Genomic DNA, 19,741 nt, shown 5'->3' with positions numbered 1-19,741 from the left:
TGAATTATTTACCCTACTTTGGCTATAACAGCTATTAAAATATCTCAAAGGCTAAAGAAAATACTAGTCTTGGTTCTCAGTCACCACCCGATCATCATATAGTTCGCTGCATGTTTCATTTTTTTTCCATTAAAAACAAAACCCAATAAAATCCTTAAATTTTCCAAGTCCAACGGTAGTCAAATACTGTATTTCAGTATTTTACTCATCAAAGAATACATTCAGGTAGGGAGGTCCTTTCCCAGGTTGATTGCATTTGGTTACACAACTTTTTATTTGCTTATATACTAGTTTGAACTAAGAAAAAAAAAACCACTATATTTTCAAAAGCCATTGCCTGAGAAGTTAAAACCAATTATTTTATTTTATTTTAAGCCAAAACAAACATTTTTTTACTATCACATGCATGTATTCTATTAGGGCAAGTCAGGACCACTCTGTCTAAGGCACCACAATTTGCTGTGTAAAAGTGTCATTTTGGAGTGCCAGAATGTTATGATCATGGTTTCAAATCCTAGACTTGCTTTGATTATCTTGATTTGTAAACCCCATACGTGTGCTAGTGCTCGTGGGTTTCACCAGCATTTCAGCATTATCATCCAACATATCATCCAACATTAAGTGGACATGCTGTGATATAATTAAACATGCTCATGTACTCTCAGTGACTTACTTAGCCACACCATGCCCTTCAGAAACTCTTACATACCAAAAGCAACTACCGGTACTATCTTCTAACACTTCAGCATGTCTTGACCGTGTGCAGAGCTGGATGTGGCTCAGTGTTCTATAGCGGCCGTAGGATTGCCATGTCAGGTTATCATCACAATGGGTTCGATTTCTAAATTTTTATTCTTGATTTACTAGCACCATACCCATGCTTGTGGATTTCACTGAAGTGTATTTAGCCTTTCCTCCCACATTAAGTTGGAACATCAAGTCAGGCTCAGGTCACCCTGTGTTGACAGCATGAACAACACCCCACATCTCTTGACATACGACGCACAATATATACATATAATTACTCTTGACAAGGTCAATATGCAGAAACAAGGACCAGAGGAACCGAACCCCAAGGTGGTCAGACCAAAGACGAGTCAATATTCATCATGTGACAGGTCAGTGTCAGTCACATGATTTGAGGGTCTACATTGAAATGTATTGTTTGGTCACATGGTACATTGCTCTATTCTTAATAGAGATATAACAATACCTATGGTAATACCTCTGTTAGGACTGTTATAAATTCCATTGGTTAATCCAGTCAGACCACCTCAGGGGTCGGGTCCGGTCCTCGGGGTCTTGTTTTCGCATATTGACCTCGTCAAGAGTAGTTATTTGTATGTCACATAGTAACCACCAAATCTTAAAGAGGTGGCTCCTACAACAAGCATAGGATGCTAGGAACCAGCTCTGCATCTGAATCTCACCAAGGGACAGTCACAGTGTCTGGATAAGGGGTCCTCACAGATGGTCACTGACCCCAGCATCATCCACCTTACATGTACATAGCTATGAACACATACAAACTGACCAGTCATCGGTCACAAGTCTAAATCCTGGCCAACACTGACCTATCAGCAAGGGAACGCAGACAAACTGTCACCGATACTGATCATATTTATGTTTATTAGTGTTGCACATTGATAACAACTTATTAAAAAGTACTGCTGTTTCATAAATATCTTTCATGTTGTTAGTGTATGGAGTGAAAAGAGGAGAGTTGCTATACACATACAGTGTTGGAAATGAACAGGAATCTCACGGTCCTTGAGGTTGTCCATTTAGTATTTGAATGTAGGGACCCCAGACATCTTGAACTTTTACCATTGGGGCTATGACAATGACCTTGATTTGTATGCTTCATTTCAAACACTGCATATATCATGTGTATACATAAAAATTAACATAAGTGGTAACAACATACACAAACAGAGTTTTATCACATATGTACTTGCTACATTGAACAGAATATTTTGAATTCAACATAAATGTATTAATTAATGTATTTTAATACATTTGGCAACAATCTTAAGTGAGAATGGTTTTACGCCGCTTTCAGCAACATTCCATCAGTATCACAGCCGGAGACACCAGAAATGTGCTTCACACACTACCCATGTGGGGAATCTTCGGTGTGACAAGCAAAAAGCTTTAGCCACTAGGCTACCCCACCGCCCCTTAACAATCCATAGACCATTGTTTTGTTCTGCATTCTGCAAACTGACAATCACAACAGCCTGTAAAATGAGGAGATGGTGAGAACACCTGTAAAACTGGCCAAACTCAGAAACTTTGTGCCCCCAAAATCAACATTGCAACAAGGATAAGTTATTGTATAATACACACTTAAGTACAACACCCATTCCAGGGAGCAGCGATGTAACTGGAATACTGTTAAAAGCGGCATTAAATCCAACCCACTCACTTACCCATTCTAGGGTACAGGTCTCTTTAAAAAGTGTGTTTGTTTGGTCATTTGTTGTTGAACATGTTTAACACCGCATTCAGCAATATTCAATATATATGACAGCGGTCTGTAAATAATCGAGTCTGGACCAGACAATCCTGTGATTGACATCATGAGTATCTATTCACGCAACATGGATATGATGACATGCATCAACCAAATCAGCAATTAGAACCACCCAAACATGATAGTCGCCTCCTACAACAAGCATTGTTGCCTTTTATGGCAAGCATGGGTTGCTGAAGACCTATTCTAACAGGATCTTCATGTGTCTTAAAAAGTGTGAATTGTATGCAAGGAAACACAGCAATGAGAACCTCTCCTATTCCTAAATGAGTGGATGTACGTGACAACATTGACCACAACACCAATTGACTGAGCAGGGTTTACACTTTTATGACTTGTAGCAACACATCAGTAATATTGCCCGGCATTACCAGGAAGCTTCACACACTGTCATCATGTGAGGAATAACACTGGGTCTTTGGTATGGTGAGCTAACACCTTGACCCCTTGGAATACTTAATCTGCCATTTTTAAATTGTAAAAGTCCAACTGCAAGGGGTCCATACACGCTATTAACGAATCAATGAAGAAATATTTACAGAAATAAATACATAATAAATTTATTGCATACTTAGCACCCATATTGTTATGACATTATTTACAATGTAATATCCCTATGTGCATATATATATTGCCAATGCAATCTTAAATTACAAGTCACTACAATGAGATGACCTCCCTACATGATGAAAGCACAAATTAAGGTTGGGATTATATGTATCTGATTATCTCCATTTCTGTAGCCAACTCTAATTTTATATTTTATTCAACAGCCATAAGACCTTTATGTAATTGTAAAATTACATATTTATAGTACTTTTCCTATCTCACACTCTTTAGGTTCTTTCTAGCTTCTAAAACTAATTCACCTGAACACATCCCGTGGTCACCACCCAAACAATAGGGCCAGGCACAAGCTCAAATCATACTCTTTCTTTGAGCAAATAGGCTAGAGGATCTGTGATGCGGGGATGATTGGGAGGGCCTGTGAGATGGGCTAAGTTTTGTAAATCTACAATTTGATGTAAAATATAAATATTTTAAAACATAAACTATCTCCCACTATGCATTTGTCCCATGGTTGGATGGTGGGGCACAGACACCCTAGCCTAAGGCTACAACCGTGAGACGTACACAAGCATGAGCATGAGTGCGATGTCAATGTTAAAAAATCAATACAAATGCCAAACATACTTTTCTTCTTGATTAAAACTTAAAAGTTTGTTCCTTTGTTGCACTCAGCAATATTCCAGCTATATGACAAAGTCTGTAAATAATTGAGTCTGAACCAGACAATCCACTGATTTACATCATGAGCATCGATCCACGCAATTGGGATAGATGATATGCATCAACCAAGTCAGCGAGTCTGACCACTCAATCCCGTTAGTTGCCTCTGACGACAAGCATAGTCGCCTTTTACGGCACGCATGGGTTGCTGAAGACTTATTCTACCCTGGATCTTCACAGGTCAAAACTGAAAAGTATTGTCAGAAGAGAGAAAGAGAAAGTTACTATTTGAAGGGAATGAAACCTTAAAAACACTGACTTCTCTTCCTGTAATGATCCACTTTGTAGGATATTAACTAACTGTGGGATAATGGAAATCATTGAATCTTAATTTCAAATTTACAGATCCCGAAATCAAACAGTTAGAGAGTACGGTTTAACATGTTTAATGCTGCTTTCAGCAATATTTCAGAAATATCACGGAGGGGACACCAAAAATGGGCTTCACATATTGTACCCATGTGGGGAATCAATCCTGCAGCCTGGGCCTTCAGCATGTCGATTGAATGCTATAACTAGGCTACCACATCTCCCCCATATATCAAGTAAATAAAAAATAATGTCCAAGATAGAAATAGCATAGGACACTTGACACCCTATCAGTTTGACTTCCAAGTCATGGGTGCCGGATACAGTAAAGTGAAAGCAGTTTAGCTCACAACTTCACATCTTTATTTTGCAAGTCTTCTTCAAATGAAGATGTCCTCTTGGTAACTTATTTCAGCTCTAGCTTATTGCCTGATCGAGATATGGGGATTATCTCCTGTCTCAGCTCCAAGGGAAGATATTTCTCCACCAGACAATACAGGGACTCCTTTGGGGTGACAAACTTCTGCCTGCAAAAATAACAGAGGCTCATTGATATTACTACATCACAAAGCTTCACATACGGACACAAATACATGTTTTAATATAAATAATAAGACTTCATCACTGTGCAGTGTGGTATGGAAACAGTGAAAACACCAAACTCTTTAGTTAGTGATTGAGTGATTATAGCACAGTAACGACAAAAGGTCATAGAACATCACCCTATCTCAAGACTGGCAGTATGTCCCAACAGATCAAACTCTAGACCAATTTACCATTTTCTACACACAAAAAAAGAAATATTGTTTCAACTTTGCATTTTAAATTAATGAACTAAAAAAATGCAATTTCTCCTGTCTCACCTGTACTTTTATAAAATGAGCATCCTAGATATGGTACTATTACATTCAACAAATGAGGAAAATGGAAAACGAATAATGAAATGAGTTTCACAAACTTACAGTGAGTGAATGAGTTTGGAGATAAACACACTGTGTTTTCAATGTAAAGCTAAGTTACTTGTAGATTTAACCCTGCTAAATTGAATTTGGAACGGAAGTGCAACGTGAGGTTAAAAATGTGAAAACTAGCATTTTATCTCCATTCTACCAGGATAAAATAAAATGTGAACTCTTTGGTGTTAGCAAGTATTTTCGAAATTTATGGTAGAATTTGGAGTAACCCGACTTTCAACAGTATTCTAGTTATATCATGACGTGTCAGCTTAACATGGGAGGAAAGCCTGAAGTTATGCAGGTCTTAGACGTTTACCACTTTGGTGAAACTACACATGCAATTACGCTCTATCAGAAGCACAGTGAGGTATTCCAGGCAAGGTAGGGAGGAGGGAATTTGTCTACCCACATGTATCAGGATAAGGAATAATTTGATATTGCAAGGTGGTGCACCGTTATGATTTCAAGATGGTCTAAAGAATGAACTTAGTTATCAAACTAATACACTGATAATGACATTGAAAAATTAACAAACTGAAACTACCTCTTCATCAGCAGTTCTACATCAGCTTCTTCAATAGTCTTGCGGTGTGCATGAAGAGCATAGGACTCCAAGTCTTTGGCTGCATTTTCCCAGAACTGAGCAGATCTGTTGAATAATCAATTTTTTCAAATTTGACTTTTTATTACCTGCGAATCATGGTAATCACAATGTCTACCTATTTTACACAACTTAGCGAAGGCGATAAACACCACAAACACACAAAATCTACTGTGAATTGACAACAGACTTCAAGGATTAAAATGAGTGCCTTGAGTTTAACATTTCAATAGTATTTTAGTTATTAATATCACAATATGCCAGCACCATGTTGAAGGAAAGCTAAAGTGATGCAGGTCTTAGACATCTACCCCTCAGGTGAAAAGCACAAGTACAGAGTGAACATCTCCTAATAACTGGGATTATGTCATCAGATTGGGAATCCTCTAATGCCACAAACATCTCATATCAAGCCAAGCCCTTAAGACATAACTCACTATTAAGCCCTCACATCAATGTACTTCTTACACATATTAGATTCTGGCATAAACAAACATTTGTAACAATGAAACACTACTGGCATTCGTGCAATAGCAACATAATTTATTTTAGCAAGTGTATCGTCTTGGATCGACACAAAAAATGTATAGTGTATCGTATCATCGAATGAAAACTCACGATTCATTCATCATTTACCCCTAAGAAATTTTACTTTTTCCTGAATTACACAAGTTATTGAGTATACACTGGAAATTTCATTTGAAACACGGTTTCAAATCCCCAACATTTGTTCAACCGATCACATTGTGGCAAACACTCCCCCAATAAAATGTATTTCAATCATAAATACACTGATTTACCAAACATTTAATATGACAGGTACGATTTTGATTTCCTATGTCGATATTAATAAGGTGGCATCCACAACTAACACAATAACATGAGCGTTATACGACTTACGCCTTTTCCACTTCAGCAATGGCATCTTTAGAGACTTTGGCTGGACAGAAGTGAGAAAAGAGTCCTTTAACCACACTAGTTGGCATGTAGCTACTGCTCAGTTTCTTCTGCTGGGCAGGCTTCTTTCTGCCCTTTTGCCTGCAAGAAAGGTCTAGGGCTTGAATTGTTGAGGCATTTTAACTTCTGTAACCGTGGTATTACATGCAGAGTGCCCCATGAAGGTGCGGGTTAGAGTAGGTCTTCAGCAACCCATGCTTGTCATAATGCTATGTACAACCTGTGTCAACATGTTACTACAGGACATCATGCTACATTAAAATACTAGCTTATGATTGGTTAAGGAGCGGGCAATTATTTTCCATGTAGCCTGCTCAAGTAGCCCGCTCGTGCAACCTGTCGAGAAATCAATCGGAACTCATTGTTAGGTAACTTGCATATCTCAAATAAGTATCGAGTTGAAATGAATAGATGTTTATCCGAATGCATTGGGTAAAGGGAAGTAACTCGGTTTGTTTGCATCTTCTGCTTTGAGTTGCCTACTCGGTAAAACTGAGCACACATACTCTGCAAAGAAAGAAACACAAAGGTGATTTTAGAAGTATATTCTAAATATCATATAAATAACCAACAGATGGTAATCGATTGTTCAAATTTGGCACACATCATTGTCATTGACCCAGGGTCCATATGACACACATAGAAGAGTAGATTTTCAAGGTGAAGGTCATCTGCTCTCAATATCTTGTATGGCCACCATTAGAGTCTAAACTGACTGGCATCATCATCCCATGGAAGCAATCAGATCCCGAATTGTGGCCTGGGGAATGTTCACCCACTCTGCCTGCAGTACTTGTGCCAACTGTCAGAGATTCTGTGGTTGTTGCTGACGTGCTTGCAGTCATTGAGCCAGTGCATCCCATAAATGTTCAATTGAATTAAATCTGGAGACCTCGAGGGTCATGTCAATACCTGGTTGTTGTGATTTCTGGAAAAGACTGTTGTCAGTCTTGCCGTGTGCCGTGTTGGAAAATGACATTCGCTTGTTGCATATGGGAAGGACGTTTGGCCGAAGAATCTCAACCGTGTAACGTTGTGCCGTTAAATTCCCCAGAACTTGCACCAAGTCTGTTCTACCAGTGTAGGAGATGACTGCCCACATCACACTACTACCACCAAATCTGTCCATTTCCTGTATGCAGTTTCATGCATAATATTCCCTGTGATGCCTGTAAACACGATATCTACCACTGACACAACGAAGCATAAAACGTGACTCATCACTAAACCAAACTTGTCTCCATGTGACCTCGACACCATTGACGTGGCAGCCGACAATCCAGGTCTGTCCAAATGACACCGGAACTGGTTGTCTAGCACAAATATCTTCAGCATTTCCTCACGGTCAGGGCTTATTTTCAACGTAATCCTGGTATTGCCATAGTTTGCCGCGGTGGTTCCTTCAAGTAAGTGACATAGCAGTATGAATCTATCCTCTGCTCTAGTAGTGATATGTAGTCTACCTGATCTGGGAAGGTCACATGTTGTCTCATGTGTCTTATAACAGTTCCACAGTCTTGTAATGGTGCTTGATGCTATGTGGAAAAATCTGGTTCCAGCAGAAGACGATTATCCTGTTTTGGTGTTTCAGCGCCAGGCTCTCACGTGGTTGTGTTTTTGTGATTTATCCATCTTTTCACCAAATTTCTGCAGTACCTCATTCTTTTGACACAAATCAATCCCAGTCCATACAGAAATGACCAATTCCTTTTTGGTATTAATTTTGTATGGATGTTGGCAACACTTTGTAAGATATTTATGATTTTACTACTATTGCATTTCTTATTTTGTAGAGTATATATCCTGCACGAATGAATGTCAGAAAGATGGCTCAGGGTATGTAGGCTCACAAACAGGGTACATGACACCATATGCCCCTCGAGATCGGTTAACAACTTATAATGTACAATCTGTGTCAACATGGCAAAACAGGACGACATGCTATGTTGGGTGGTCAGGCCCTCTGACTCGGTTGATGCATGTCATCGTATCCTAAATGTGAAGATCGATGTTCATGATGACAATAAAAGAACTGTCTGTTCCAGACTCAATTATTTACTGACTGCAGTCATATAGCTGAAATAATGCTGAGTGTGACGTTAGACAACAAACAAATAACAAACATGCTTTGTAAAAAAGATATTGCGTTCTACTGCGTTCAACAAATAAGAATAAAGAATCAAATACAGAAAACTGAGAGTCCTGTTATATGCAAAAGGAATTACTTTTCGAATCAATAAAACTAATTTAACAACATACTGTATTCAACGTAATAGGCACCCAGGGTGCTCTCAAAATTAGAAATAGGGGCTCTTATTAGAATATTATTCTGGTGAAAGATCGTAAATTTTGAGGTTTATGCTGACAGCCTGAAATGTTTATATATGAAAGATGTATTTTTCCATAATTCAACTGCCCATAATTAAGGATGCATATAACACACGAGTGCGTATAATATAGTCTTGTGTACATTGATAAATCAGAAGGGGTGCTAATTGGGATTGTTCCATGGCCAAAATATTAGCAAATATCACTGTGGGCGCTTGTTTGAGTGGGGCACTTATTATGTTGAATACGGTAATATAGCCCAAGATCTTCACTGATTTTAATCTAAGTGTGGCCTTACTTCGCTTGTTCGCCTTGCTGCACAGACCCAGGTTTAGGTGTTGAAGTGACTACAGGCAATGGCTTCCTTGAGCTCTGTTTCTTCTTCAAGTGGGGAGTTCGCAGTGGGGTGTAGTATTCATGAGTTTCTCTGTCAGGGAAAAAACTCCAACATTTATAACACTCATCAAAACAAGAAAAGGAAAAATGGGAACAGGCCCTTTGACATGTTTTCGTAATGACCACAAACTCATGAAATATGACTTTGGACATATAATGTTAAAAACACATTCATCCTTTAAGACGTATCGCCACCAAATTTGGTAAAAGCTAGCTAACCTTTTGTCTCTTCAAGTCTGATCTAAATACAAAGGATACACATGAAACACAGCAATCAGGATGGCATGTCCTTCTCAAATAGTGCCAAAATAAACACTGACAGTAGCCATGCCCAACAATCGTGTCCACTGGTAGCCGAGTCTGATGTCGGCATAGTGTTTGACCTCAGATAAACTACCCCAATGGAAGCAAAGTGACCAATGGACATATTATATATCTTTATGAATGATGTTTATTTTTTTAAAGGAAATCCCAGCATGTTTATTTTACTTTCATACTTTTGACCTCTGAGTGACCCCACAGCTCCAAAGGTCATCAGATCTAAACCCACAGCAGAAATGATGCATATCAGGTTTGTGTCCTATGACCTACCCATCTGCTGCAGGGATAATGCTTTCCTCCGGCTCACCATGAAAGTCATCATCATCATATTCATCATCAGACTACAAATAGAATCAAAATCATAAAACAACATAGTAAAAAATAACTGACATTATCCAATATTCCTCCCTATAAGCACCGAGAAGAGGTTGTGAGTCATAGTGTTTGTTTGTTTTGTTTAACACCGCACTAAGCAATATTCCCGCTATATTGTAGCGTCTCTAAATAAACAAGTCTGGACCAGACAACCCAGTGATCATGAGATGACAAACCAACAAACAGACATGGAGACAAAATATATACAATGCTTTGGCAAGTCTAGATTTCTTCAGTTGCAAGGCAATGTTTATCAAGAGGTATGACTGAAATGAATGCAGTTCTAGGAGATACCATGATAAATCAGTCATCAAACACACAATAAGGTGTGACATGGGGGCCAGCTGAAGGGCTATATGACAGTACCTCCTCCACGTTGTGGTAAGTCCCTGCATGGTGGTCCCGTGCCTGGCGAGACTCCTCCTCCTGGTCAGAGATGTCCTCCTCCCCAGCTTGACCACGGTCACCTGTGCAGACAGGCAAGGTGACATGTTACCTACATTTCTTATCAGCAAATAGATCATGAATGGCAGTTTTGTAGTCTATGAAAATGGAAATAGTATTGGTAAAATTAAAAATCAATGTTTCTGCAAGATTTCTTCAGATATCAAAACTTAAATATGCCATAAAATAGACGTGTAGTTCAAATTAATAGAACAAACTTACTCTTGATGACAAGAAGTGTGCATAGCAGAAACTGACTACACATTAGACAATATAACATAATCTTTCTGAAAAGTTTAAGGTAGGAAAGCATATTTGGAGGTCACATTCATTCAATTGGCTACCTTAAGTTTCAAACTCTCGTCAGAAAAAACAGATGTGTTTGCCAATACATTATAAGGATATTAACGTTTAGAAAACAATGAACTTTCAACATATATTTATATCTCTGGTTTATCCAGTGTCTGAAATTAAGCATGAAAGTCAAGTTCCTTGTCAGAGGCACACTAAAAGATAAAGATATACGGGGTTACACATTTGAATAATGTAGGTGCAAACCTCAAAGACCCCACGACTCCTTTTAGTTTCTAACGCTGCTTACCTGCTGATGCAGACTGTTGCAAAGTCTGCACTAATTTTCCAATGATCCTCTTGGATGGACTATCATCATGAAAGTCGTAGACATTGTCCACAAGTCCTGTTGTGTGTCTGGGAGAGGACCGGCCACTACGAGGCTCGTCTTGGGTCGGGGCATACGGAGCATAGCCAGTGTCTTCTGCCATGTGTGACGACTGGTCATCATTCTCTGTATCTTAAATGTAAGTAGTTGTACGTGAGTTGGCTAGGGTCAACACTGTTTAAAACATTGTTTCAGTTATAGGACATTGTGTTAGCAAAACGTAGGAGTACAGGCCCAAACGATGGTCACATATGTTTATCACTATGGTTCAACTCAGGAGCACGTGTATGCAGGCATATACCGGAAGTGACATCCTGCATCCTGTATGCATACAAATTGAAACAGACGTAAAACAATACAGAGTACACCCTCTTGGATGCAGAAAATTTGTATGCATGTGAGGGAATAATTGCTGCATATTTGATAATGAGTTCACACTTAAAATTAATTTCCGTATGCAATCATACAAAAAGTAAGTATTTCAGGATAAATGCCAGGGTTTTATACACTACACAGTGCATTAGCTTTCCTACCTTTATAAAACAGACAGTAATGGAACAGAGAGACAGTTGACACACATTATAGCCCGTGCCCCGATACCCACAAGCAATCCGCTTCCCCCCGTGCTCCCTCATATTCTTCACTGTATGGCGGCAGGCACAGCCTCGACAGGCGGTGGAGGCGGACGAAGTCCGGGTAGGACTACAGGTCAAGTGTCATGTATGTATAAAAACATTGCATTTATCCCAAAATGCTCATGTTTTACCTAACCTGACACTACACACTGCCTTATTTGACTGACATGGAAGTCCAGCTTACATGATAAGTCATGCTGAGGAAGAACAGCAAAAGTGTCAGGCAAGGTTCCCATCAGTTAACATCAGCTGCAGCAGCAGCACCATTCATGTCAGAAACTGGGGATGAGTTCTCTCTGGTCAGGGCAAGAGCTTAACGAAGATAGATCCTTGCTTGACAATGGGCTAGAGCAAGGCGTTTCACATCCATCTCACGTTTGATACCTGTACCTGTACCTTACTGGGTTCTGACGGAATAGTTCTCAGCATCCCCAGAATGTTCATAGACAAATAAAACAAGGTGTGTCCTGACCTTGTTAGAGATGTTGGCATGGAAGGCCATCGCTGACGACAGGGCTCGAATCTCATATGGGTAGTGAGCCAGCTTGATGATAATCACGAAGGATGCCAACTGGAATCTCTTGTTGCGGGTCACTTCTACAGTGACACAGTCAGGGAAAAAGACCGCAAGTGAAGATGATATGGTAGAAAGGTGATTCCTCTAAGTTGATTATCCAGCCCAGATGATGGAGGAGAAGGTCAAGCCCTTCTGAAGAAACAGGGCCTGTGGAACACAATGGATGAGGATGTAGTAGCTATGAAGGCATCTAAACGAATCATTCTCCGGTGTAAGAATGCTATAAGAAGCTGGGTTATGTGTTGAAAACTGTAAATCTGTAAAGTACTGCAAAAACTGCGAGTGACACACACTCGCAATAGTATCATGATGCAGATATTTTTTCAGACAAACAAGGAACAAAAGGTGGAAGGAGGCATATTTCTCTTAGTCACTTCCACACATTGTCAGCCAGCTAGTGTATGATTAAATATAGTATCCTTCTCATCCTGTTTCCTTAATTACACATTGTCACTCAGTGTCAATAGCCTAATCAGGAATGTTCACCAATCTGTCACATCTGGTCAAATTGCTTACATACCACTGCGTAGTTTAGATGTACACCAGCCGTATAAAACTACTGTTAGATAAACATGCCCCTCCAACCTTCGTTGTCAACTACAACGTATACATCTATAGTTAAATCACTGACTGACACTGAGTTTTCATCACACAGCTTCCTACTTATAAAAAGTAGCATGTGCAAATGTATAGCTTTGATCTTCAGTAATCTGATCAACAGGGCATCGCAAAATTTCCAGACACAGTTAAGGTTAGAGCTAGACATTGGCAATAATTTCATGATGTATAACTTTCCAGATTTACAGGAACCATACAGATACTCCATATTATTGAGGAGTGGAAACTGCTGCATAATTGCCTCCCAATTTTTGGCATTATGGTGATGTGAGTGACTGGATATAGATGGCGAGGTTAAGTAACTGGTGCTGCTGCCAATCCAGTACCGAGAGGGGCTGCTGATTGGCGTACGAAGGATTCATGTCCATGAAATCCTGGATAGCCAAGTAGGCGAATGCGGCCACTGATAATGGGTGGAGGGACTGGCAGAGAGTAGAGACCATGCAGAAGATATGAGAGTTTGACATTGGGATGATGACAATGGCTTGGAAGTCACCACTAGCAAACACACAATGTCATCATCAGATGGAGAGGCGTCTGCGATGGGATAGTCCAACATAAAAAGAATAGCAAAAGCGTCACCTAAGGAGTGCAAGATGTCGGCGACCTACGGGTTGCCTGGCAGGAGAAACACCACTAGAGTCACTGTGGGAAGACACCTTGTCCTGGTGAAGCGCAGAGCAGATGATCAGCAACCCCGGTTCATCATCAGAGTGGCAGCGATCTCGGTGGCTCATGACTTGTGGCGAGGTCGTTCCCTGGCGCTCTGGATGAGCTCTGGACGCCAGGGTGCAAGTGGTGGTGGAGGTGTGGCGCTGGTGTCTCTGCACTGGTGACCATCAGGCGACTGCTGGTGATGGCTCTACTGACAGGTGACAGGGCAGCCATCCAGGCTATCTTGATCAGTGATTGAATCCGGTAGACTGTGGGAGGACGTCTCAGAAGAAGCACAGGCGATGAAATGATCCTTGCCCATTTGCTTCCTGGCAAAATCCTTTATACATAAGATAGAATATACAAGACATCTAGTGTCAAAACTACTTAGAGGACTGCAGTGATGAAAAGGTCGATGGGGGTCATTCCCTGACTTGGTCGATATTACCAGTCAAATCCTGCAAAAACAGTAACAATGTCTCAGTTTTCCGCCATAAATGACCAAAAAGTAGACATGTACACGAAAACATGTGGAACCATGCACCAAAACACCCCCTCAGTCTGGAGAGTGCAAACCAGGCAACAATCATACTCCACCTATATAATAGGAAATATGTGAACAAAAAGTCATTTACAAGAAAATAAATGAGAGATTTACTATAAGTTCCTGAAAACTATAGCAAAAACACGAATAGAGTGCTCAATGCAAGCCACAAGATTGGCTTTTTGACATACAAAATAGTGACCTTGGTGTGAAAAAGTGCTCAAGTTCTTAGTAACCAGTTTTTTCACAGCAGAAAGCAGTAATATACCGCATAAAAGCGGAATATATATGTCAGAGAAAGGACATATTCGTCGAAAACCACCATACACCCATCAGGAATTGACTTAGAAGTATCAGGAGTAAATCTCGAGTCACTGTAGTGTAAGCACGTCTGTCGAGTAGGCAGACAGAGAAGAATAAGAGGGAGTACGGGCAAAGGTGGATTACTCCTGGGTATCGGGGCCCGTGCTATTGTCTGTTCAACTATCTCTCTGTTCAAGTACTATCTGTTTGTAAAGGTAGGGAAGCTAAAGTACTATGTAGCATCAGGTAAGGTAAAATCAACAGAACATGAATGCTTCATGATTTTCTTTCTTGAGCTGCCAGGTTTGTTTCACTTGGGGTACTTCATATCTATGTTTAAAGAACTGACGTCACGTAAGATAGAGCATTGTATTTATTATGGACCCCCATTTTGTAGCTTGGGACCCCTAACAATTAATGTCTTTGAGTCACTTGGACTCCCAAAATAAACATCCCAGATAATCCCGGAATGCTTCTGATAAACAAAGGATTATCATCAGGCAACTATGGAATTCAAACCCATGACCTGCTGATCCTGGCAAGGTAAAGGGAAGCAACTCTGCACTGCAAGCAGACACTTCCAAGGTCACTGTGCTACCAATGAAGGACAGATCAATTGGTGACACAGTGTGACCATAGCATGTATATTTTCTGACATAATTCAGTTGAACCTCTCTAAGAAGGAGACAGTACTCTGTTTACTAGCCCAACAGGCAAACTACACAACATCACACAAGTGACGAACAAGTATCAACAATATACCAAGTTTATCATGGCAACCTGTAAATAACTGAGTCCTGGTAGACAAATGACAAATAGATTCAATAAGTAAAAATCCCTATGTTGGGGTACCAGAGCTCGAGCTAAGCAGCATATATATATTCGTAAAATACACATTAAATATACTGAAATACACAGACAAATCAAATCCAAGCATATCATATAAGCAGAAAAAACCTACAAATACAGTATTGAAATAAAATGTATGCTTATAACACCTATTAGACAAAATCATTGCGTATACTACAATTGTTAGATAAAATGATTGTGTATCAGCTGATTGCGAAATTCACTTAACAACAGTTACATTCAGAAAAGCTTGTCCAACAAACATGCTGATACTGATAGATGCTAATTGAAAAGCACATTGTGCCTAGTTAATGGACATGTAGTATCTTAATCAGTTGCTGATTGGTGATTCAAGAAATATCACCTTTCTTACAATGCTAGGTTTTGCAAACAGATATCGCGTCCTGGAGAGGGAGCCGCAAGCAGACGCAGACAGCTATACTACTATTCATATAGTCTTAAAAGATTTACAGGGTTTTACAGGGAAACAGGTTTGAAGTTAAAATAACCAAATGTCAAGAAATATGAGAAACAGGTGGGTTAAAAATATTTAAATACCCTCAAAAACTTGTGGATACCCAATCAAATCAAACCCCTGGGTAAAATACCCATATAACCACTGGCACACAACCATCTAGGTCATACACCCATTCCTCACCAGCTGGCTAAGTGTGGTTTCTTGACAGAAATCCCATCATCAGAGATCTGACAAGAGGTGAAAGGAACAATAGAGTATCAGAAAGTAAGACATTTCATCTTTCAGGGATAAAATATAAACTAAAAATACATATAGAAATATTTTACCTCCATCTTCATTATCTGATCCTTCGGCCAACTTTGATTTTGACATTGACCTAGACTTTGGACTTGGTCTTTCCTTTACACTCAAATTAGATTTTGAATTGGAACCCAATCTGGAAACAGATGCATCATCTCGACTTGGAGATGAATGACCCTCCTCTTCAACTCTTGACCTTGATCTTGATAAGCTTGCCCTTGAAGCTGGCCTACTACTTTCATCATGTTTGCTTGAAGCACTGTCCAACGAATCATCTCTTCTCAACTTTGAATCGGTTGGAATCGGCGCATCAACCGAGTCCAATTGCACATCATCGTCTCTTCGTGATTTCGATTTTGATGCACTTCTGTCTTCAGCAACAAAAGATCCTTCATCCACAGAGTCGATATCCTCCTCCACATCTGCTATCATGTCCCCTCCTGCTCGCTCCATGGCATTTGCACTTTTGACTTTGCTTTTACTGACTGTGGGTCGGGGAGACAGAGACACATTGCCTGATCGTCTGTTGCTTCTCGGAGTGCCTGTCCTTGGTGATCTGGTCGTCCTAGGTGTCCTCAACTTAGGAATCCTACCTGGAGTGAGGTGAGCGTCAGAAACACGAGACATGGACAAACTCCTACTTGGTGTAACACCAGAAGCATTCTTCAGAGAAGCCATGGACAGTCTTTTGGATGGTGTGACTCTGCTTCGGGACAGTGACTTCCTTGGTGATTCTGCAGCAGATGTCTCATCTTTGGCCGATGTGTCGGAAACATCTTGTAATGCACTGTACGCACTCTTTCTCCTTGATCTGTTAGCATCTCTGCCTATCTCCACGGTCTGAACATTGAAGAAGAGCAATGCTTCACATACTATACTCACCGCCAAAAGAAATGCGAATACCATACATGTTGGTTAATATATTAAGAATTACTCACATTCAAGAGATATTAGATTGGTTCGATCCACAAATGACCATACTATTATGTTTCGTGAACCAACGCTCATGAACTCATCACAAAGACCCATAACTCAAGATGCACAACTTGTCTCGTGCAGGATTAGCATGTAAAGTTTGGAAATCACGTGCAGCATATCACAATAAGAATAGAGACACTGTGGTAACACTTTGCTGATTGTTAGTTTTGTCATTAAGTGCTACACATTAGAAACATTTCTTCTTAATGTAAATACTTCTCTATATGTATCAATGGTTCGCGTTTCTTTTGGCGGTGACAATATTTAGAAATGAATGTGCTTATACACGGGACAGTTGCTGCGAATAGCACTGGTGATGCTGAATGCTTTGTTTTTATCTGTTTGTTGTTAAATGTCACACTTAGCATTATTCAAGCTATATGACGACAGTCTGTAAATATGCAACAAGAAGCAAGATCAACCAGGGATAATCTAGGTATTATCATTTTGGCCCAAGTCTGCAACATATTGGAATCATAGATATTCCAATTCAGGTTACCGTACATTCTAACTTAATGTCTTTTTGCTTGGAATATGTGACAGAGCTTAACATCATAGAACTGAATGTAATTCTAAAATACCTCTGAACTATTTAAATGTAAAAATATATGAACCTTAAAAACATTTCAAAATTGTTTTATCTCAATTTGCCCACAATGGGCCCTGAATTTAAATCCTGGATAAACCCTTGCAATTATATAACTCACTCTGTCAAAAGGGACATTTACTGGATCGAGGAACAAATCACATCATAGTATTCAAAGAAATGAAAGTGTGAGTGAGTGAGTGAGTGAGTGAGTGAGTGAGTGAGTGAGTGAGAGTTTATGCCAAACTGAGCATTATCTCTGGGTACAAAAGTAATCATTGACTGCTTGATTGATTCACATCATAATATTGGATATTTAAAGGACTTGATTCAAACAATCACTCATTCATCCTGCTACTTACAGCACTGAGACTAGAACACTTAAATGTTTTTCCATGCATGAAGAATTTTAAGTCCACACTCCTCTTTCTGGAGAAATTAGGCAAACTTCCAAAAAACAATGTCTTGACATCCTTATTGGAATGATAAAAACAGCAAGATTTAGTGTTGTATCTTATCATGATATACCTGTTCCTCTGCACTATACTCCTCTTCTTCATCAGATGAGAATTCCAGCTCTTTCCCTGTCTGCTGCTGTTTGGCGAGTTTATCACTTCTACGGCGGACAATGTTGATAGGCAGCCTCTGCCTGCCACCACGGGTCTTCTGACTTTGCTTGGTCAGCTTATTCTCATGGAAACTGGAAATAAGAAAACAGAGTCATAACGAACCACAAGGGATTTTTTTATTTGCTCATTATATCCCAAGTATGTTCCTCGCATTGCATTTTTTGTTTAATAGCATCACTTCTGGTTTTGAAAAATACATGACCAATGTAGAAGATTTTGGTTTGGTTTGGTTTGGTTTGTTGTTTAACACCGCACTCAGCAATATTCCAGCTATATGACGGCGGTCTGTAAATTATTGAGTCTGGACCAGACAATCCAGTGATTGACACCATTAGCATCTATCCAAGCAATTTGGACCAATGACATGCATCAACCAAGTCACCGAGCCTGACCACACCCGATCCCATTAGTTGCCTTTTACGACAAGCATAGTCGCCTTTTACGGCAAACATGGGTTGCTGAAGACCTATTCTACCCCGGATTTTCACGGGCCTCCAATGCAGAAGAGCTTTGAAACGGAAAGTCCTATGCCTCTAGCCACTTCATAATTAAGGTTATAAGCTCTTCTGGGCTAATAATATCACATCTCAAAACACATGCCCAATGCAGTTCAACTTTGAAACAGAAATTCCTCTACCTGTAGCTACTAATATATTGAACAACAAAAGTTCCTGTGACATTGAATAAGATTTAATGCAAAGTTATGTTTTTTACCAAATCTGAAACAATTTCGGTTTGCAACTGATAAAATACTCCTGTAAGTGTTCAAATGGTTTAATTTGCCATACTGACTTCAGAAAATGTGTGATTTCACAAAAAAACATGGACATGCCAAAATGTCAATTTACAAATCAATAGCGTGTGTGTCAACCTCTGGTTGCGATCCAAGCAACACATCATCGTCTCACAGAATGGACCAGGCATCGCACAAAGTCCTGTGGAATGTCCGTCCATATCTGCTGGAGCATGTTTCGAAGTTCCTGGAGTGTCTGTGGAACATGTGGTTGACGTCGAAGGCACCAATCCATCTCATCCCACATGTTCTCGATTGGTGAGAGATCAGGGGAGCTAGTCAGCCAGGGAATGACATTCATGTTGTTTTGTTGAAGAGAACACTGAACAAGTCGAGCAATATGAGGCCGGGCGTTGTCATGTTGAAAAGTAAAAACGCAAAAACGGTAGAACAACAGGGCCGATGATATCGTCGCACTAGCGCTGTCCATTGAGATATCCCTCTACCACTATCAAACGGGTCCTCTGTCTTGCTGTAATCCCAACCCATACCTTAACGCTGCCACCCCTGAACCGATCTTCTTCCATGACACGACTGACGTTACTTCACCTCGACGTCGGCACACTCCAATCCGTCCATCGCTGTGGCTGAGGTGAAAATGAGAC

The 19,741-nt window shown here is 40.0% G+C and overlaps 1 protein-coding gene across 1 annotated transcript in view; it reads right to left on the bottom strand.

Annotated features, from left to right (window-relative positions):
- Window positions 1–1,673: 1,673 nt before the first annotated feature.
- LOC139448812 (micronuclear linker histone polyprotein-like) overlaps window positions 1,674–19,741 on the bottom strand; it is a 33,438-nt gene continuing 15,370 nt past the window's right edge. The window contains exons 5-13 of the mRNA XM_071230346.1: window positions 18,243–18,414; window positions 16,177–16,990; window positions 11,115–11,324; window positions 10,436–10,536; window positions 9,965–10,035; window positions 9,276–9,404; window positions 6,593–6,730; window positions 5,636–5,740; window positions 1,674–4,662 (exon numbers count right to left, since the gene is read on the bottom strand). Of these exons, the coding sequence (XP_071086447.1) occupies window positions 4,542–4,662; window positions 5,636–5,740; window positions 6,593–6,730; window positions 9,276–9,404; window positions 9,965–10,035; window positions 10,436–10,536; window positions 11,115–11,324; window positions 16,177–16,990; window positions 18,243–18,414 (1,861 nt within the window). The 3' untranslated portion in view covers window positions 1,674–4,541. The remainder of the gene's footprint in view (window positions 4,663–5,635; window positions 5,741–6,592; window positions 6,731–9,275; window positions 9,405–9,964; window positions 10,036–10,435; window positions 10,537–11,114; window positions 11,325–16,176; window positions 16,991–18,242; window positions 18,415–19,741) is intronic.

The sequence above is a fragment of the Haliotis cracherodii genome, unplaced genomic scaffold, assembly GCF_022045235.1.
Source record: "Haliotis cracherodii isolate W230 unplaced genomic scaffold, xgHalCrac1.p SCAF_10, whole genome shotgun sequence".
Taxonomy (NCBI): domain Eukaryota; kingdom Metazoa; phylum Mollusca; class Gastropoda; order Lepetellida; family Haliotidae; genus Haliotis; species Haliotis cracherodii.
This window is presented reverse-complemented; position numbering and strand designations above follow the sequence as displayed.